The sequence below is a fragment of the Calonectris borealis genome, chromosome 1, assembly GCF_964195595.1.
Source record: "Calonectris borealis chromosome 1, bCalBor7.hap1.2, whole genome shotgun sequence".
NCBI classification, from domain to species: domain Eukaryota; kingdom Metazoa; phylum Chordata; class Aves; order Procellariiformes; family Procellariidae; genus Calonectris; species Calonectris borealis.
The window spans coordinates 87,276,584-87,298,460 of record NC_134312.1 but is presented as its reverse complement, the minus strand read 5'-3'; the positions used below and the strand labels follow the sequence as shown (position 1 = coordinate 87,298,460).

Here is a 21,877-nt window from a genome sequence, read left to right as displayed (position 1 = left end):
CCTTGTGCTCAGCGGCCACATGGGCTGCAGCGAGCGAGAAGCACCAGGGAGTGGAGCAGGGGGGAGCAGGCACCCACCTTGGACATGAGAGGGGTCACTGAGCGGAGCAATAGAGCGGCAGCAGCAGAAAGAAAGGAGCAAATTAGGTTTGTGGGGCAAATGGGCTCTTTTTATACAATAAGACTCATCCCTGGGAGAACTACTGACTGGTATAGGCCTGCAGGAAGAGGGAGGCAAGAGATGGCTGGGGACTTCAGACAAGGACACTTGGGCCAGTGGCTTTAAATCCAGGTTCCCAGGGCTGATGCCTTCTCCGATGCTCAGCTGCTCCTTTGGCTGGAGAAAATGTTTTCAGGAGGAGTTCCAGCAGGTGCCACAGTGAAACGCACTTGAGTGAGGCTCCCCTCCTGGTGTGCCACTGCCGATGGTCAAGAGCAGGTGCTTGGAGGGGGACATCTGGCCATGATGAGCTGGCTGGACAGCAAGGGGTCTGGGAAGAGCTGTCCAAGTCTATCCAGGCTCTCTGCTCCACCACAGCCCCAGAGAGCCTGCTCTGGAGCCCTGTGCTTCCCACGCATTCCCCCACTACCATGCATCACCCCTTGGTGAGGCTGAGGAACATCTGGTGCCACAGCTGCACCTCCTCCCCTCCCTCCTTCTCACTCAGCACCCGGTACGTCTCGTTTCTGTGGCAGCCACGGCGAGACACCTGCAAGGAGAGCCTGAGTTCATAGGACTGATACCACTGCCCATCCTTCCCTCAGGGAAAGAGGACCTCCATGATGGACAGCATCTGGAGGCTGGGATGATGGGGGCACCAGAGGGAAGAGGGGAGAACCAGCTGGGAAGCCGGAGGGAGCGGATGATAGCTGAACTGTGTGTTTCCTAAGATATGGGCTAGTCCTCTGTCCTGCTCTGGTGTTTCTGGTTTTTGTTACCACCTAGGAAGCACCCAGTAGATGGTGGAGACCCTCCCCTGCAGGGATATACAGGGATACCCCGACGGGTGGGAGGCTCCCCACAGCTCCTCTGTCTCAACGTTAGTGTCTGTCTCCGCTGACATCTCTTACAGGATCTGGGCAAATCCCACTGCACATGCCAGCTGTGCTCGGGTCACTATTTGTCACCCCCTCAAACACACCCAAGTGTGACCTACTAGAGCGACAAGCAGTGGGCCAGTGAGTCCTGCAGGGACTCGGGGCTGGCTGTGGAGGGACCAGCCATGGAGGAGAAAGCTGTGTAAAGGGCAGTGCAGGCTGCTTCTCACCTTCTGGTTGTAGAGGCTCTGCTGCAGACACTGGTGGCTCTTGAACGCACAGTAGCTGGGGTGCTGAACTCCACCCGAGTCGCAGATCTGGGGAGATGGGAATGAAGGCCAGAGAAAGAAGAGGAGAAGGAGGGATGGGAGCACCCACTGGGCACCCACCTGGCTCGGGGCATCTCTGTCTTGGAAGGCAGTGTACTCTGCCTTCAGCCAGAGGGTCACACGAGGGTCCTCACAGCCACGGATGGCTATCCGGCTGCACCAGTACTCCGCCCTCAGCCCTCTGAAAACCTCCATGCCATAGTACTCCGAGGTCTCTGGGGAGCTGGTCTGCAAAGGGGTGGGATAAAGAGAGCTATGCTTCTTCCTCCCCTTCCCCACCACCCAGTCCAGGCTTCTCCTCAGAGGCCGGCTGGAGATGCAGCACGCTGGGTACCTTGTTGCCTGCAGCCTGGTACTGGGCTGAGATCTGAGGGTTGATGTAGGTGGTGAAGCTGCCTATCTCACAGTGAACACGGTTCAGGTTTTTGATGTTTGGACACTGCTCCCTCTTCAGCGAGCAGAAAGCGCAGTTAGGGCACAGGTCCATGTGACGCCGCCCGAGGCTGTCACACACCTACGGTGGATGCAGCAGGGAGGTCACAGGGGGAAAAGGAGACTGAGGAGCTCCCATATCCCTGACTTGGAGCTTGCCTCCCTGGTCGCCCAGGTCAGCTTCTCCCAGGAGGTGGCACCTGAAAGGACAGTGCTGACGAGCTCTGGCTGTGGTCAGCACTGTAGGGAGCCCCGCACACAGTGGGTGTCAAAGGTGGACATCAGCATCTTTACCGAATCTCCGAACCCAAGGACTCTTTCTTCCATCTCCTTCCAGGCCTGGGTGACCACCGACGAGAGACAGTTTCCTTCCAGCATTGCATAGCACAGGATCATCACTGCCTCGTCCTTTTTCAGGGCTAAAAGGCTGACAGAGAAAGGGATGGAGACAGTCAAGTCTCGTCTCTTGGCACAAGCTGAAGAGACAGACCTTTAGTTGAAGGGGGGACAACAACCCCAAAGCATAGCAAAAAACCTTTCCCAAAGAAACCTTGGACTCTAGGCCAAACTGCATGGAGGAACGGGGGTGTCTGCACAGTCTGTACATGCCTGTGTAACTCAGAGGCTACGGGCTGGGGGGGGTGTGTGTACATTCGGAAGCACGTGAGGAGGACTGGACGAGGAGCACAGCTTGAGGAACTTTCCCAGGGGCCCTGCAGCAGCTGCTGCCTAGTTTTGTCCATCCGAGTGCACAGCAAAGAGGTGTTTGTTAGAAGTCTGCTGAGTGTTGACCATGGGCAGCCCCATTTGGGTCTGGAGTGTATAACTTATTAAGCCTCCCTGCTGCTTGAGCCAATGTATTTGATGGAAAGGGGAAAAATTGGTAACGATGAATTAACTGTTCATCCAAAATGACATGGGAAACTAAAGGTAGAAAATTTAAGGACAGTGGGACAAGGACAATATGAATATTTTACATCTCTTAGGAACAGAAGAAATTGTACACATGGTACAGAATTGTTATTAGGCAGGGATGGTATGAATTATTAGCAATGATGCAGAAGAGGTAAAAATGCTCATTAAGTGTTTGTCTTCTGTGTCTGGAAACAAAATCAATGATAAATAAACAAACTTTGATCTGGCAGAAAGTAAGAAAAGATAAGAGCAGCAATTGCTTATATTAAAATGCTCTTAAAATCCATGCATGGGCTAACCTGTATGGAGAAGTTTTCCTAAGAATATCTGAAACTTCTTGGAGACCTTCAGATTAGCCTTAAAAAATAAAAAAAGAAGTGGAGAACCTGGAGGAAGGTCATGAAGATGAGATTTCCTAAGGCCTGGAAAACTTTAACTTGGAGCAAGAAACTGAAGAACCTTTACTTAGCTGAGCAAAGGCCCTAGTGAGTGGCCACTCAGTCAGTCTGTACTTTTACCAAGATGGGGATCAGCTGGAAGGCTCTCTTCATCAGCAGGTGGAAAAGTAATGACTTTTGGTGATTGGAATTTGGGGTGAGAGCCATTCAAACCAGAAATCAGCTGCATGTTCCTGACACAAAAGGTATTTAGCACGGGAGCAGCTGATAGGGTGGTTTCTCCACAGCTTGGAGACTTCAGAAAGATATCCCAAACTTCTCTTAGGAGAAGGGTCTGTAGCTTAGCCACACGATACTGTTTTTCCTTCAGAGCCTACTAGGCATGGCTCCACGTCCTGTGCTGAGCAGGAAGGCCAGGGTGAGTGATTAGAGCAATTGCCAGGCCTGCAGGCTAAAAGAGATCAATCTCCCCGCCATTAAGCACATCAACCCACAGCACATCAACCACATCCACTGAAAAACCGAGGGTCAGCTGAAAACCTGAAAATCTACGTATTGCAAGCCTGTGCATCCCTTACTGCGATGCACCATGGTGTGACCAACCTGGTCAGAGGTTTGTGGAGGGAAGGTCTGAGTTCATAGAGGACAAAAGCATGCAAACTGAGGACAGCAGTAACAGATACCAACTGTTTCAGGCAAAGCTGCAAAGAATTAAAATGTGCCAGTAAAAAAGAGAAACAAAGCCTGCCTATCCTGCAGAGAGCACTTCCAGAACCTGTAAGATCCTTTATGTCCACTCCTCTATCCAATGACTCCACATGATCCTTTTATTTTTGTTTTTTTTTTGTTTCCTCTGTAAACATTCAGACCATTTAGGATACCAAGAAGAACAGGAAATTTAAAATTTAGAGCAAAAAGTCTGTGCTCATCCCACTTGAAAAGCTTGTCTAAAGTTATTCAACTGTCTCAGCATTTTTCTATGACTGGGAGCTGGACATCGCTGAAAGAAGAACCGGTGACAGCCCCCAAGGCACACCTAGCATTTCTCTTCCATAAAGGATTGCTCTTTGTGTGGGGATTACCTAACACTGACAACTTCTCTTTTAAGCAGTTGTAGCCCAGGAGAACAAGTGTTTGGTCCACTTTGCTGATAAATCTGTGACAGCCGAAGGGAGTCCCTGCCACCACTCAGATGCTTGACAGCTTAGGCACAGCAGTTGGATCTTCGCCTTCAAGATTTGGCAAACTGGCTGGGTCATCTTGATGGGACTCACAAATTTCAATTAATGACCCTGATTATTCTCCAAACTTATCTGAAAGAATTTATCCACAAATATGTCATTATTGGCAATTGTTCCACTACTTGCTTGTTATTCCAGTGGCACATTGTGATTTGATTGCTTCTTCATCACACCAGGATGATCAAGCCAGTAAAGTGAGAGGCACATTAACAGTCATTAAAAACGGTATGAATAGCTCTGGTGTTTTCATCACTGAGGTAGAAAAAAGAAGAAAACTGTCCAGCTTGCTGTACTTTTTTAAAAATAGCAAATAAATAACAACCTGAGGCTTAGAAAGCAACTGCTAATAAATGGGTTTAACAGCCTTTGCTTTCTTCAACACACGTACTGGTCCAACAAGTGCAGCCTGAACAAGATGCGAATAGAGGATCACAGGCAAAAGGGGCAGTAAAAGGGAACTTGGCTCCAGTCTTTTCTAAAAAAGAGTGCTTCCATAAGTAGCTCATAAGTAGCGATAAAACATCTGCTGAGTGTTGATGACCTACTTGTTCAGAACAGATGCAAAGTCAGACGTGGGTAGGAGCCTCTGCTGCATGGCAAACTTTAGATTTATAGATCGTATTCGATATGATCAGCTCAGGCAGATCAGAAAGCCTCGCATCCCTATGCACCACCTACCAACACTTCGCTGTTGGCCATGTATGCAGATGCACTCACAGTGCATCTTCTGCTCACCCACCCAGAAAACTGAGTCGTGCCATCAGCCTGAGGTTACCAAGAAATTCTGTTGCTCTGTCACATCCATTTCCTCCACTATCTCTGTTCTCCATCTCTGCTGTGAGGCCTCACGGTTACATATTTCTGATTTGATTTACCACCTCTGCGTGAGTGAGGTACATATACATCACCCCCAAGTGACAGCTAGTTCCTGAAAGCAGCTGAGAAGTGTCAGGGGAACGGGTCCCACCCCGCACCACCAGGCCCAGGGACGGGTCCTGGGCTCCTCCCTCACTTGCAGGCACCTGCAATCCACAACGCCTGGTGCAAGGTGCACCCAGGGCCTTTCCCTGGTTCCTCTCCCGGTGATTCCCAGCGCCCTGGCACGAGGTGCACCCAGGGCCTTTCCCTGGTTCCTCTCCCGGTGATTCCCAGCGCCCTGGCGCGAGGTGCACCCAGGGCCTTTCCCTGGTTCCTCTCCCGGTGATTCCCAGCGCCCTGGCACTGCTGTTTGGCCTATCCAGCCACTCTCCCACTGCTGCTGCCTTACGGCAGCGCTGGGGCTTCGTGTCCCATCACAGAGGCACTACGGGCAAATGGTACAGACCCGGCGCAGCGCTGCTGCTGCTCCCCTGCACTCACCGACACACTGCTGAGCTGTTTGCGGATGTGCAGAAGTTTCCCCATGCATCAGGGAAACTGATGGGTCTGTCTAAAGCGATTTCCTAATGCAAATCCCTCCCCAGCTTAGTACCTCTGCACATTAATGTCCTAACTGCTGCCCTGGATAAAGCCTAACAGGTACTGGGAGGCAATGTTTCAAAGGGAATGTGAAAAAATATAAGACTCTGTGGGCCAAGATCAGTAATTGCCCAAAGACAAAAGGAGAAAACTTCAGATAAAAGCCTATCTTGCTTTAGCATCTCAAGACATAGAGCCTACTTCAGTGGTATCTCTGAAGAGGGATGTTTAACAACATCCACCTCTCCCTCGACACGATGACAAGGATTTGGGCCATTAACTTTCAGCTGCTGAACCTCCCCGATATTGGCAGGCTGTGTGAGGTGAAGCGAATACCTGAGGTAAGCAGAAAAGAAGAAGAGGGGCAAACAGCAGCTTTCCAGCACTTTGTAAGTTCTGATTTAGATGGGTTGCTGCAGGAAACTAAAACCACTAAGGAAAAAGCCATTCTTAACAGTTTCAGAAAGAAAAAGAGATCTTGGCCTGCATGCCAAGAAAGCAGGCAGGCTGGCTAGGTACCCGGCAGATCAAGGCCAGTAGGTAACCCAATGCAGGAACCAGCGGGAGAACGGGAACGTAACTCCTGCCCAGGGTCGGGGGGGGAAAAGTGTGGGAAAATTTGTATTTTGTAAATACATCTTTCCTGCTGACCCACACAATATTGCAGCCTCTTACCTCTGCCCACTTGGGATACTGCAAGCCCCCTGCTCTGAGATTCTCAAAGCCTGGGAGCACTTGAACTTCTCGCCTGGTGTGAGAAGACAACCTGCCCTGTCACGACTCCCCTTTCACAGCTATCCGCGCACAGTAGCAATATGGAGACACTAAATTGCGCCCTGGCCTTACTGAATGGCCAAAAGTTACCCCTACATCATCCCCAAGTGACAGCTAGCTCCCGAAAGCAGCTGAGAAGTGTCAGGGGAACGGGTGCCATCTCGCACCACCAGACCCAGGGTAAAAAAGAAAAAGTAATTGTTAAGGGACGATGATAATTCAAAGAGAGTGTTTTTCTGGAGACAGTATTTTTAATGAAGGATCTGGTCTTAAAATTAAAGCCACTGGGCATGAAGTATGTAAGCACAACAAGGACTATTTGGAGGGGTAAAGCAGGGGTAGGAAGGTGCAGCTGCCCGGAGGGCTTGGCTCAGCCTTGCTGGGGAAGCTGGGCTCATGTGAACCACCAGCGTCCGCGCAGGAATACCAACAGGATGGGGTCTGTATCCGGGACAGCCGTGACGCTGAAAGTGGTGTAGGGGTCGTAGTGGACAAACAACGCAACAGCGGGAAGCCTTGGGAAAAAGGGCAAATGCAATTCTTGTGTGCAAACAGAAGAGCAGGGAAGGGGAGGGAGGTTGACCTCCTTCTGCGTACCCAACTGCTGAAACCCACTGCAATATGAATGGTGCAGGCAGAGCTGGAGCATGTGGATGTTTTAAAGGGACAGTGAAAACTGCCACAGAAAATGAGTTGCACAGGCCTTATAACGAGAGCTATGGAGCATATAGGTAACTTTAAGGAGAGGAACTACCGGGAAATAAATAGCTCTTTAATCAAGGGGGCAGAAAGCACAATAAGGACTAAAAATTGAAAATAAATGCAATAAGAGACACTTTTTTCCCCCTATAATGATTCACTGTTAGCAGAAACACCACAAAAGTGTGCGGCTAATTCTTGCTCCTTATTATTTTGCTACCGTTGCCGTGTCTCTCTCTAAAGGTCACAGCTACCTTCATCAGCTACCATGAAAGCTGGTAGAGCTACCAGAGCAGCTGCCACAAGCAGGGGTGAGGGAGAAGGGATGGATATCCCGCTGGACATAAGACACTCAGCCCCAGGTTCAGTGCCCATCACAACCGTGAGCACCTTGTGTTAAACCAGACGCTGAATGGCACCTGTGCACACCGACCAGTCCCAGCCAGCACTGCTCCTCTTGCTGGAATGGAAGTGCCTCAAAGCATTTTGCCCCTTTTTTAGGTCATGCTTTGAAGTCCCTTTGAGAGAAGGCGGGATGTGGCAAGCAGCAAAGCCGACAGGCGCAGTCTATCTTGCCTTTTTATCCTCACTTGAGTTTAAGCTTTGCTTAGCATGATTGATGGGGCTCGGCTGCCAGGTTACAGACACACAGTCAGCATTAGTGTCTTTGAGAAACTCTGCAGCAGAAGAGCGAGTGTCATCTGCAACCACAGTAGTCCCTCAATAATCCCAATATAACTAAATCAGAGCAAGGCTCAACTTCAGAGGCGGGGAAAACGAACATATCCTCAATGAAACGTAATTTTGCGTTAGAGTACATAACACCAGGAAAAATTTGCCAGGCAGTAAAAGCCTCCTACAGTATTAGGAAGGAGGATGACATAAGTTACAACCTTGCAAAAGAACATTTACAGCTTTAACAACACGATGCAATTCATTTTTACATGCAGAAATGGCATCTCTGGGTCAACGGTAGTGGTATGCAGTAGTTTTAATAGAAACCACAGATGTGCAATCACGCACAAAACCTGTGTGCTTACAGGAACATCACTAGCCAGCAATGGAGCGAAAGCAAAATGACTTCTCTACGAAAACCACATCTAGACAGCATTTTTTTTTTTGCTCTTGGCAAGCAAAATAATCTTTGCATCTCGGTCAAAGCAAGTGGTCCTTAACCACAAAGTACTAAAGGATCAAAAAGTAAATTTGAATGAAAACATATGATCTTTTTGCAGGTCTTTTCTGTTTGGGCTCACCAGCCCCAGCTGCCTGACCACAGAGGATCCTGGCAGATCAGCTGAAAAGAGTTCAAGCTCCTAAAATATCTCTAGGCCAGAGGAACTAAGAAGGACACGTAAAAGGATTGCAGTAAGCTGGACTGTCGCAGGGCCCTGTGCTGAACTGGCATGCAGCTGCTTTCAAAGCCAGAATGGGGAACCAGAAACCCCCTAGGAAGAGCAATGCACAGACCCAGAGCACAGAGAAGTGCACGTGCTCGAGGAGAAGTAGTGGTCCTGCGCAGCCAGGAGCAAGGCTCTATGCTCCTGGCTCTGTTTCCGAGCCCGGGGCTGCATTTGCTCTATCTGGGTAAGGATGGAGCACTCCTCGGAGCGCTCCTTAGGTCAGGCTGTTTTAAGAAAAACCTGTTTTCACATTGCACGCAGAGAGGTGAGGAGCACAGCGAGACACACGTTTACTCCAGCGTCCCAAGGACCCGTGTTTGCAAGGAACCAGACTCCTGGGAGACGCGAGTTGGGAGGAGGATGAGTGCAGAGGTGATTGCAGACTGCAGATGGCCACACCGTGGGGATACATGTGCATGGGATAAAGCCCTGCCTGCAGCTAAGGCCCAGCCTAAATGCAATTTGCTCAGGACACAAGGACAGTAACATTGTCAAGTGCTAGCAGTGCTGGGTCACCCTCTCCCTGCTCACTGTGTGCAGGAGCAGGGGGTGTCTGAGGGGCTCCGTGGGTACATTCGTGCTCTGTATGGGACAGCTTGCTCCAGAGAGCCTGCCTGCGCTCACCGTCTGCTCCGAGCAGAGGCATGAGTGCAGTGGGGCTACCAGCCGGCGCGCGTGAGGACAGCCCTGCACGGTGGCCTGTGGTATCCCACTGGGCAGGGAGACTCACCTGCCACGGGGGGTTGTTTCCTGCATCCCCTCCTCGGTGCTGCCTGACGTGCTCCCTGGGTCTGGCTTGGTGCTGGAGTCTGGAGAAGAGCCCTCGGTGCCTAGGGACGTCTCCAAGGAGAGAGCCAAGTGGATCAGCTGCCAGACGCTGTCCTGCAGGCGTTGCTCCCAGGCTTGCTCTGCCCGGGGAGGGGATCCCAGCCTGGGAGGCGAGGGGTCAGGGGCAGCCGGGACCGGCAGGGCCAGTGGGAGTACAGGCAGCCCCCTGTACTGCGGAGGTCTTGACACCCCTGGCGTGGCCGGGGGGAGCTTCCTCGGCAGCGATTTCTGACTCAACAGTGCGTAGGAGTACTTCAGGAGAGCATCCACGTTGGCATGCAGCAGGGCATCAGCAGGCGAGAGAGAAGCCTGCCTTGGAGCTGGGGAGACAGCGGGACGGGGGGGGCTGAGGGCACCTTTCTGAAGCCAGCCAGAAAGCTGCTGGGGGGGGAAGAGTAGCTACAGGAGAACAGCAGGCGAGCAGGGGCGCCCAGCGTAGCTCGATTCAGCCGTACCTTCTTCCGTAGGGGGGCTTTCGTCCCTTGCCCAGGAGCCTACAGCATGAGGTCGCTCCGTCGGGAGGAGAAGGGTTTTTTGAGGAGACAAACTCAGACACGGGATTCGCTGAGCGGAGGAGAGAGGGAGAAACACAAGTCCTGCTGTGTCATCTTCCCTTCCTCCTCACCCCTTCCATCTCCCAAGTGATATTCCCCCCCTTCCCGGTCCAAATCCCGCTCCCCACCTTGGTGTAGAACTGGCGTTTGAAGCAGCGGTACTGGGCGAACTCGCAGAAGGTCTGAAACCACGGTGCCTCCGGGAAGTCAGAGCAGACCGGCCCTGGAGAGGTGTGAGAGAGAGATGCGGGATGGGGGCAGGCCGCAGGTTTAGGCATCTGCCCCCTTGGCCTGGGCACAACAAGAGGTGGGGACCTCTTGGATGGCCGTTTTCAGAGCGGCTCGTGGTTGAAGGGAGAGTCAAAGCTGTCTGCCCCCGAGTGGAGATCACAGCCTTGTGCTGTTATAGCTCCCGATCCCAGGTGCCACATGCACTTCCCCTCCAAACCACCCAGGGTTTCAGTTCATCCTTCTGCCCTTTTTCACATGGTTATCTTCCCTTTTACAGAGACCCAAACCTCCTGTTTCCAGGATCTGATAAGGACTCTATTATTAGTACTTGAAGGGTTTTTAAAAAAAAAAAAAAAGGCAAGCAGTGATGTGATGGGTTAAAAAGATGACCAGACTGGGCCTGGGAACACCAGAGGAAACAACCTCTTCAGAGCAAAATAGTTGGACAGTGATTCCAGCCGTGCAGGGGATGGAGGAAAGTCCATAGGGCCGAGGTGCTGCTGGCAAAGCCTGTGCCTGTACACACCTGCACCATAGTCTTCACCAGCACTGCCGAACCCTACTGGCTTAAAAGCTGCAGCTCTTCCTGCAGTGATCGCAAGATAGCCGAGGTCATGCAGGAGAGCCAAAAACCCTGCAAGATTTGGGGAGGGAGGGTAATCTTGTGCTCCCTCTGCTCTGTGAGTGCGTGGCCCAGCTAGCACAGCCAGCTCTCTGCGCAGACCAAATGGGTCAAGTGCTGGCTGAGACGGAGGAGGTTAGCAGTGGAATTGCACTGTTCTCCTGTTAATTGCTTGTACACCATCTTTTACAATGTACACACTTCTTCTCTCCTGCTGAGAATACGGATTCACTAGCAAAAGTAGAATTTCAGGTATCCAGCAGGATCCCAGCCCAGAATAATGTGCAACTTGTAGGGAACGAGCCAGACCCCCACTCTGTCCTTTGGTCATGCCCTATGAAATCCCTGCAGGATGTGGGGGACATGGACTCATCCAGTGCAACGGACTGGGAGCTGCAGTGTTTTACTCCACCACACAGCCACTATTTGCAAAGGAGCATTGCTGCCATTGAGCAGGGGAGGAAGCCCAACCGTTTGTTAACCCCAGCATTAGCCTGGCTCTCCCGGGCCAGGACTGCATCCCCAGCAGCATATACCGGGCCAGGCTACCGCTTGCTGTGTCCTGTCACAAACCATTCCTTCATGATACAGAAACTTTCCATTTTGGGGTGGGGGGAGAAGAAAAGTACGTTTTCATTCCAACATCTGGGAAGCGAAGGAAAACACAGATAAAGTTTCCCATGGGCTCTCTTTGCTGGTGTCTTGATTTTCACCATGCCTCAGCTTTCCCACAGACTGTTGAATGCTGATGGCATGGCCTGACAAGCAGCTTGCCTCCTTTAGCACTGATCCCCATCTCCTCTTTTCTCTCAGCTCATCTCCCCTATGGAAATACTCATTTTTCTTTCAATCTTATGACCTTCCTGCCAAGGGGAGCCCTTCCCAGCACCACCATTTTAACCAATATGATCTTTCGCCTCTTTCCTCTGCTCCTCCTGCCCCTGTGTTTGCTGCAAACAGCTACAGCTTCTGCTGGGTGTCAGGAAGCCACCGCCTTGGGTTTTGTGACCAACTCCACCCACAGGAGCTCCCAGCACGGGGGGGAGGGAGGCAATTAATTAACAATTGCATCGTCACTAAAAGTTGGAACCAGCCAAGGTATTTGCATACACTCATCACGAAACATCCTCCTGACCCTCATCTTCCACAACAAAGAGCATTGAAAGGCTACGTGTAGGCTTCCCTTGTTTAAAATACAAGGTAACTGCTTTCCTCAGCACCACACCTGAAGAAGCACAATTAACGCTCATGAATATTTGGATGCAGACAGCACTGCCATTTATCTGTGAGGACAGTAGAGACAGTGAGGGCACATGCACTGCTGCGTCCATTCGGCCTTTCAGCCTGGCCACAACACGTGCCAAAATAGCCCCAAAACTGGAAGAAAGGGACCACGGAAGGGAATAGTCTGCCGGATGGGTCTGTCGGGGCTGAGGGATGGAGGAAAAGAAGGCAAAGAGGGCACCCTGCAAAATTGTCCCATCTCCTGGCATTCCCAGATGCTCCTGCTCTCGGCAGCTGAGCCTCAGAAGGCAGGAGCAGTGGGAGAGTGGCTGGATATGCCAAAGAGCAGTGCCAGGGCGCGAGGCATCACCAGGAGAGGAACCAGGCATCGTGGATTGCAAGTGCCCGCAAGTGAGGGAGGCGTCCAGGGCCCATCCCTGGGTCTGGTGATGTGGGGTGGGACCTGTTCCCCTGACACAGCTGCAGAAACAAGCAAGAAATAGTTGCCCTCAAGCTGCAGTCCAAATAAGCACAGTTGGCTGATCATTCAGTTCATTGACGTTCATAGCTAAATATAAAGACATATTTTTTTATGAGAAAATTGTTCCTATTTTTTTTCCTCTGAAGGAAAATACAACAGAAGTAGTCCCAAGTTTTTCAGCTGCACAGATATAATTATGCCACTTAAATTCTCTGATGCAGGGGTGCAGGGAAAGTATGACTGCAGAGATTTAAAGGGTGCTGTTGCTATGGCACTTTCTGAACTGGGATGTTTCTTGGTTCCTGAAATGTTAAACACTTAAAAAAGCAGCTTATCAGCTCAAGCTTTCTTAAAGGCCCATGAGGGCCCATGAGCCAAGCTTCTGCGTTAAACCCCAGATCAAGCTGGAAGGAGCCAGTCAGGTTGTAAGATGAACTGTTGGGTTTCAGGGAGCTTCAGAAAACTGTGGCCAGTTTTTTTCCCCTTCCATCCCACCAATGGAGATGTGGAGAAACTGAAGAGCTGAGAGAAGGGCCACCGAACTGGCCACGGCTTTCAGCCCGTGACCCATGAAGAGAGGCTGGGGCAGCTGTGCTTGTTCAGCTGGGTGAAGAGGAGATGGGGAGGTGCATTAACGGCAGCTCACAAGGACCTAAAGGAAAACGACCAGATGACAAAGTCATCTCTTCTTGGTGGTGCCAGACAACACAAGAGGGAAAAAACTGCAAATTCCTGCTTGGGAGGTTAGGACTGGCCATTAGGAAAAGCTTTTTTCTCCAGGAAAGCCGTGCAGCAACTGAAAGAGGTGCCCAGAGAGGCCACAAAACCAAACGCCCTTGCACAAAGCCACGGTGCTCTAGTGCTGGGAGCGTCCTGCTCCACGCTGAACTTTGAGTTGGAGACCCCAAAACAACCCATCCCACCACCATTCCTGTAATCCTGTGGCATTTTGGGGCAGAGGAGCAGCTGGCACTGCTCCAGCTGGGGCGATGCCTGCCTCTGTCACTGGAGGTGGGGTGATGCCCCTACCTTTGGGGACACGGCCATGGTTCTCCTCCTGGTCCAGCTGCAGGATGGCGGGGCTGAGGCAGCCGTGTGCCTGACGCAGCTGGCAGGACACATCCGCCATCCAGAGGGGCTGCAGGCTGGCAAAGAATTGCTGGTACTCACTGTCTGACAGGGGACTGCCCGGGGCGGGAGGCAGCGGTGGAGCAACAGAGGACATCAGCAAGGTCAGCAGCCCTGGGGGAGAAGGCAGGGTGGGCTTAACCCTCCTTAACGGGGGCACGTGGTGGGTGGAAACAAAAGAGTGGCTGGCAGGGCGGCCCGCTCCCGTCTGCTGGTACTGAGCAGGGTGCCGGGGCAAGCTGGCCTCAGGTCTACCTCCATCACCCCTGCTTGCAGGGCCCGGGGGAACCAGAAGCCCCAGGGGAAAAGGGGGAAAAAGAATAAAAAAGAAGAGGGGGAAAAAAAAAAGAGAAAAAGAGAAAAAAGAAAAAAAGACAAAAAAGAAAAAAGAAAAGAAGAAAAGAAAAAAGAATGAACAAAAAAGAGAAAAACGAAAAAAAGAAGAAAAAAGGAAAAAAAATTAAAAAGAAAAAAGAAAAATAAGGAAAAAAATTAAAAGTTGGGGTTTTTTGTGAGTTTGGTTTGGTTTGGATTTGGGGGGAGGTGTTTTGATTTCTGGTTTTGTTTGGTTTTTTGGTTTTGGGGTTTTTTTCCCCCACAAAAGCCCCAGCCTCACTTGCTTGGTGCCTCCGAAATCACCCGCAATGGCTCAGGCTCCACTGCCCACCCCTGTGAGCTGCCCCCTCCACCAAACCAGGGCCCCGTGCCCCTCCATGGGGACACCCCTCCATCCCCTCCCTTCCCTCCTGTGCCTTCGGCTGGGCCCCCGCCTCTCCTGCCTCCAGCACCCTCCGCAGACCTAGCTCTGACCCCCGCCCCATGTCCCCTCCGAGAGCCTCCAGCCACCCCCGGGGCCAGCAGAGCCAAGGGCTGGTGCGGCCAGTGGGCCTGGGGGGGGTCTGGTGAGAGACGGGGGGCAGGAGCAGGGGGTGGCAGCAGCAGGGGCTTCAGGCCTCCCTCCAGCCCCGGCCCCCAGGCTCTGAGGTGGCCCCAGGAGGGGGAGCGGGCGCCGGGTGGGGGTCACTCACCCACCAGGCAGGACAGCCTCAACATGTCTGCCCCAGGCCCCAGCACCCCTGTCCTGCTTGGTGGCCCCAGCAACGGCGGAACGAGAAGGGGACAGTGTAACAACCGGGCCGGAGAGGGGGTGTGGAGAGGAGCCGAGGTACAGGCTCGTGCCTGTGGGGGTGTGAGGGGAGAGGGGCACCCCACAAGGAAGGAAGAAGCCGGGGCCATGGGGACAAGGCAAGCAGGAGGAGCGGGAGCCAACCTGGGAGCTTCACCCTCTGCTCGGGGACACGGTGGTGGCTGGCAACAGCATTTGAGGCCCAGCCAGGCTACCCCCGAGCTGAGGGTACCCCAAAAGCAGTACCTTCGAGGTACCTTGCACCCCAAAGCATTTTGTGCTTTTCTGCAGGAGAAAGGGGACAAATCTGTTCCTGTTCCACCTGCGGGGATTGAGACGCACTCCGTGCCTCCCCGGGGAGCATCCCAGCACCGGATTGCTTCAGGATGCGGTGGGAAGCTGGCTTGATCTCTCCTGGGCAGCTGTGCCACTTTCTGAACCTCCAGCGAGTCACGGGAGCACCAGCTGGTCTTCCTCTGCCTCCGGCGCAGGTGCCCCGAGCACTGCTCTCTGCACGTTAAAACCTTCCCAGGCAAAAGGGGGAATGATGCTGGTGAAAGAGGTTTTGGGACCACCAGCACAGAGGTGTCCAGAGTCCCACAAGGCTGATTTTGAGGGAGACCACACACACATGCCCATGCCCAGCTCTTACTACAGAGATGGAAGCATGGCGTACAGATGCAGCGACCCACGTGTGCATCCCATGGAGAAGCAGCCGACAGAGTGCTTCCCGTGGCTGGGCACTTTCTGACATGAGAGGGAAAGACACGACCATAACCATCACGGACAAGCAGCTGTCAGGGTGGTTGGAAAGAAAATGCTTGGCACAGCAGCTCCAAGAACTGCATCCATAAGCAAAATGCAGGGTGGCATAGCGGCTTTGCATACTCACCGCATCACCCCACAGCCTCAGCTCGGCTGGGAATTACACCCTTGCAGAACCAAAGAGGAGCTGCAGGCAAAGCGGACAAAGTTTTCAACAGCGTAGCAAGATGCTGCTGAAGAAGTCACTTCTGTCGCAAATCCCGGGAGATTCGAGCAGCTCTGCTGTATGCAATGGCTGCAGAATGCTGCGGATGCGCTGGCTGCGATTGCAAGGCTAACACACCACCTGCCAGTACCCTGAGTGGATACACAGGCTATCAAGGTGAAAGCTCATATCACCGCAGCCATGCAGTCCATTAGAAAAGTATCTGGCAACAGCACGTAGCTCTGCGGTTCCTTGCAGGAGACAAGCTGTAGTTTGCTCTAAGATGTCTTGTTGGAAGGTGACGTTTCTGAGAAGCTTGGAGCCCGACCATTTAACAGCAGCATTGAATTTTAGGATGCTTTTGCAGCTTCCTAGAAACACGATGAGCAGGAGACGTTTTCTAGCTAGCTCTTGCCACTGACATTAAAACAGGCAACACTGCTGGGGCTTGCAAATTTTAGCCAGTTCCTAGTCTTCCATTGCTTAGCTTGATTTTTGACAACTGCAGGGCCTTCAGCTCCCCAACTCTGTTAATCCCCTCTGCTCCCCAGTGACAACGGAGCTCAGGCTGAGTTCTGTCGTCCTGACTTGAGCAGCTTCCCAGGGGGACTCAGCGCTGACCTCAGTGGCTGATGGAAATGCATGACCTAGGAAAGCACACCAACGTGGCATGTCACGCAGTGTTATTAATGTCTGACAGGTGCTGGCTACGTGGCCTGCGTCTACATGTGCCAGCAAGAGATTTATGGCATATGAAAACAGGAAACAAGAATAAACAGACCAGAGTCCCCGAACATACACTGAGAACTCAAACACAAGGCAGAAGATGAAGGAGCTGTCAAAGAAGTCATCCTTGGTTGTTGCTCTAGTAGCAATGCCTGTGGGGAGTATATTTGGAAAGAAGGCAGTTAGTGATGTGAGGACAGGTTGGCTACTTAGCATTTCTCATGCACTGTGGCATACACTGGATTTTGTTCAGGTTGTGAAAATCATTCAGGGAACTCTTATGGTCCCCAAGTGCGTTCAGAAGCCAGCTAGTCTGCAGCATGCACTCGGCAGGGTCGGGAGACTGCAAGTGCAGGAGACACTGCTGTGCTGTTCAGCTTTGTTTGGGCCAGCTGGCTATGGGGCACTTGCGTTTTAAGTTTCCGCAAAAAAGAAGTTATCTTTGGGGGAGGGATGAGGACAGGAAGAATAGTAATTTGGACAGGAGGCATCAATGCGGCAAGCTGGGGGGGAGTCTACTCCCTACTGCGGTGTCAAGCAATTATAGTGGTCAATAATGCGCAGCACAGGAGTGATGTTCATTCCAATATTTTCTGATTTCTAAGGGTTAGCTTGGCACCTATAAGGCTGTACCACCGATGACGCATTACAGGCTGTGTAATTCATGCACTGAAGCAGGTTTGCAACCTTCTTTTCAGAGCTGCCACAAAATGGCATTTCCTGCAGACGGTGTTCCTGTGCTAGCCTGAGCTCAGCGGGCTGATGTACGCAGCTGTAACCCCCAGGCCTACAGCGTGCCTGACACCAGCAGTAGGTACGTGTAACAGCAGGGTAACAACTCGCTGCTGTTACAAGGAAAGGAACTGCATTTTCCGTGTTGCTATCCGATTGCTGTGTCGATTCTGAGCTTTGGAAGAGCCTGTCTGGTTTGTGAGGGACCACCCTTCGGCAGACAAGCTCCTCTTCCAAGTTAGTCTTGTTGTTGCCTTCAATACCTCAGTTATTTCTCAGTATTTTCCGCTCTGCATGTTCCACCACAACTACCACCACCAAGCAGCAATGTCTGAAAACCTCTTGAAAATCCGAGGACTGAGGCTCACAGACCCTTCTTCCTCTGCTGCAAGGGTTATATTGCCCCTTCCTTCACAGGCTGATAGAAAACATCACAAGATCAAGGTGAGTGCCCAAAAATATCGCCATCTTGGGCACGACACGCTGAGCCAATCCCCCAACTCTTTGTTTGTCTTCTACCTTGTGCAGATGCGTGGTGTATGGTGCACAACACTCAGCCCAGGACAGCTGAGGGCCATGGCTAGAGGTGGCAAATACGGCCAGAAGAGGCTGACCTCGCCGTAGCAGCACGATGCCAAGCCGGGCCCTGGCTCTAGGGAGCAACAGACCAACGGGGAAAGGGTGACTGCAGAGCCAGGTCACGGAGATGCATAACATGGTTCCTCAACATGCACGCTAGCCTAACTTGCCAAGAAAAAAGCACGCTTAGGCACACAGAGCACTTAACCGAAGAAGAGGGAATGATGGCTAATGTTTGTTACACTGCGTCAGCTCTGTGAGTTAACTGGGGGGGGCAAGGGGGCAAAAGATGTCTGATCAGCTCAAGAAATTCATGAAGATAGAGGCTACAAAGATCAGGTGTGAATTCCAGACTCTGTCTTGTCAAGCAGCATCTCTAGAAAGCATGTATCTTAATTTGAAATGTAAGCAGAGATGATAGAAAATGCTTCCAAAACCACCTGTTACGGGGGGGGGGGAAGTTTTTTTCAGAAAGGGAATTCTGGTAAAAATACCTAAATCTGTTTCCTCATGTTAGCTGGAGTGAAAAATCAGAGTACTGCTACAGCCATAATGGTACTGTTAACTGCAATATGTTTGTACACCAATATGTTGCTTAAAAATCAGCACTAGGCTCTTTGCTTATGGAGGAGGCCGTGAGCAATTCCGCTTGTGTAGCTGTTAGGGCGGGCTAAGGAAGGGACCAGCAGAGCCCCTGAGACACGCCAGGTATGTATTGCTTCCAGAGCATCAAAGGAGAGGGAAAACTGTGATACCTTCATTTTCTAAAACATACACCTAAGAGAACAGCAACACTGTCAGTGGGTAGAGAAGGGGGTCCAAAGCCCATCACAGTTCTACCCTCTCCCCTCCATGGATGACAACATTCAACAGCAATGGCTCCGGCTCTCCTTGGGGTCCCCTCTCTCTCCTTGACCACCGGGCTCACTTTCTTGCTAGATCCCTCTTCCCAGGGCATATGGTTTTGCTCCAGTCTCAGCAACCAGCAATCATTTGGCAGTTCCCAGGAACTCCGGCTTGCACAGGCGCCCGTGCTCCATGCTGGCTGCAGCTCTGTTGGTGACACTGCTGGGTCTCACTTCAGGGTGCAGCAGCTTCCAGCAAGAGCACGTTTGCTCCGATCACTTGAGGTGTTGGAGAGTACAGAGGAGCTTCCCTGACAAAACAGCGCTGGCACCTACAACCCGCTGCCCATCGTACATCTGATCTCCCCTCCCCACGCCCCTGCGCACTGGCCCTGCCTGTGTGCACAGCACAGGCCCTACCAGTGACCATAAAGTCACAAGCAAAACCAGCTTCAGAGCCAGAGTGCAGCCATCTGCCCACAAATCAAACATCCTGGTGGGGGAATCTCAAGGAGAGGCAGAAGATGGGAATACTGTTAGTCTGAGATGTGGGACAACGAGGCTGCTGGCTGAGTCAGCAGTCCTTACTCCAGCGCCTACGGGACATGGATTTAGTTGTCCTCCAGTGCTGCATCTGGAGGATGTGGAGCTGCATCTCAGGAGCGTGCCTGGGCTGCTAAGATCAGCTGCCATCTGGTACTGAAGGAAGAGTGGAGCCCAGCCAAGAAGCCATCAGAGCCATTGCACAGCAGGCAAGCAAAAGTCCTCTTCAAGTTTAGCTCTAGGTCTTCCATGAAGCAGAACCTACTTCAACAGAAGAGCCTGAAGCCGAACACCTTCATCCTGGTAGTTACGGCCCTGTGGGAAGGGGTGTGGGTACCAGCCCACTCAGAGAAGGGCTGAGGTCTCCATGTCCACAGACAAAAGCATTAGAGTGTGCTGGTTTAAACCAAAATTATATGAATTGCTGACTTTAATCACAGGTTAAATAATTTTTGTTCTGTAAAGTTGTACTTTAGTTTTGTAGGTTTACTGTCACTGGCTGAGAGCTATATGAATATGCTGATAAATATAGACTTTACATTAAAATTGGCACTCATTTTAACTTGGTGGATATGTTAATCTATTCACATTTATACAAGCACTGTACAGTTATAACATGCATTAATTCAGATACTTAATTTACATTTTATTTTGTTAGGAAATAGTGAATGAAGCATTCTTTTACTTGTCATTTAGAAAATGGCATATTTAATTGATTGCAAAAACAGCATTTAAAAATGGTTTCTTGAATTAATAATACAACATAAAATGGAGTGGATTCATAAAAGCTTGCTTGAATGAACTGCTGTAGTCTTTTTAGGCAGGCTGGGTAGTGCAAGAACAGCCTGATCTAACCACAAGTTAGCCCTAGTGCGAGCAGAGGCTTGGACTACAGAGCTCCAGAGAGGTCTCTTCCCACCTAAATCTTTCTGTGGTAAGTAAATGGGTTTTTCCAATGACTGGATCCTTCAGGCTTTCAGAACAAGGAAATCTCAGTCTCACACTTTTTTTCTTGCTTGTTGTTGATGTGTAAAAAATAATTCCAGCCTTTTCTCCTCCCAGCCTGGTTTTCAGCTTTGAATGAGTTATTTCTTCAATGGCAGCGACCCAAACCACTGAAATTAAATTGTTCATCTGCAAAAACAGACCAAACAGGCAACTTGCTGAGCATTTTTTCACAGTAGGCTTTAGGAACTTAGTGTTTGTCACAGGTTTGCCTGTCCTTATGCCTGGGGCAAAAATCTCTTTTTTAAACTAAGACTTAAATGTCTTTTATGTATTCAGAAGAATAAACATAAATTAGCATAAATTAATCAAGATGTTTGACTATTTTTATAAATGAAATGCATTTTGTTGATAAAAACAGCTATGTATTTTCTGATACTGTAACTACTAGGCAACGGAGTTGAAGAAACTTCCTTCAGTTGTCTTTGGAAAGAATGATAGGACATTTTGTTTCCTTCTATTAGTCTTCAACTCTTTAAATGCTGCAGTCTTCCTTGCTTACTGCCGCTGCTTTAGGGCAGCCAGGGACCGCATGCTCCCCAAGTGTTGCCACTCAGCTTGTCAACGTCTCCACAGTTTGTCCTCCTGGTTCACCCAGCAGGGACAAAGTAGAGCCATGGTTGATTATGCAAAGGAGAATGGCTCAGAAACTGCCAAACCAGCCAGGTCTCCTTTGTGCAGGGCCCTCAATCTAAGCTCGCTCAGAAGTTTGGGTAATCACGCTATGTTAAACAATCTACCGACGAGCACGTGGTAGGTGACCAGTGTGCCTTGCCCTGCTCCGGGAGAAATGAAACATCAGCGCTCCTTTGCCAGTTTGCACAAGACTGTTCACCGTGGTTGTGTCGTGGTCTGGGCTCAGTCACCTCGATGCCCTGCTGTGCTTTGGCTGAAGCTTCACTTGGTCAAGAGAATGACTAGATACCCTTTGTAACCCTCCTTTCTGGCACTTGGAGGAAGTGCCACCCATTCCTCTGTAGACGTCAGTGGGGAGCAATGCTGCTGTCATCTGTAACTACTGCTTCTTGACAATGTATATCTGCGTATCTGCGATGAGAAACATCCTGGGAGGGCCTGGTCTTATTTTCAGCCAGTAGAAGCAAGTTACCTCTTGGGAATGTTTTTCTTCTCCGCTGCCAACTTGAGATCTCTGGACTGATTTGGCCAGCATTTGAATCGAGCCTTAAGACCTTCAGCAACATCACCTTTCACCTGGAGCCACGCAACTGCTGCTTCTTACCCTAGCCTGCTCTGCCACAGAGCATCTTGCTACCCAGCATATATCTGACGTGATGTAGGACTGACAGCAGCCCTGCTTTGAAGGGGAATGGGGTGACCTCCAGGGGTACCTTCCAATCAGTGTTTCAAATTCTAATATATATATATTTATATGCAGTAACTATAGAATCATAGAATAGAATCATAGAATAGTTTGGGTTGGAAGGGACCTTTAAAGGTCATCTAGTCCAACCCCCCTGCTATGGGCAGGGACATCTTCAACCAGATCAGGTCGCTCAGAGCCCCGACCAACCTGACCTTGAATGTTTCCAGGGATGGGGCATCTACCACCTCTCTGGGCAACCTGCTCCAGCGCTTC

The 21,877-nt window shown here is 51.0% G+C and overlaps 1 protein-coding gene across 1 annotated transcript; it reads right to left on the bottom strand.

Annotated features, from left to right (window-relative positions):
* Nucleotides 1-519: 519 nt before the first annotated feature.
* On the bottom strand, nt 520-14,807 carry ACRBP (acrosin binding protein). The gene is made up of 10 exons (XM_075169904.1): nt 14,783-14,807; nt 13,656-13,868; nt 10,197-10,291; nt 9,970-10,078; nt 9,417-9,834; nt 2,093-2,225; nt 1,701-1,880; nt 1,427-1,594; nt 1,268-1,354; nt 520-709 (listed from the first exon to the last, which is right to left on the bottom strand). Exons 1-10 carry the CDS (start codon nt 14,805-14,807, stop codon nt 596-598), a joined length of 1,542 nt encoding a protein of 513 aa, XP_075026005.1. The 3' UTR covers nt 520-595.
* Between the last annotated feature and the right edge of the window lie 7,070 nt (nt 14,808-21,877).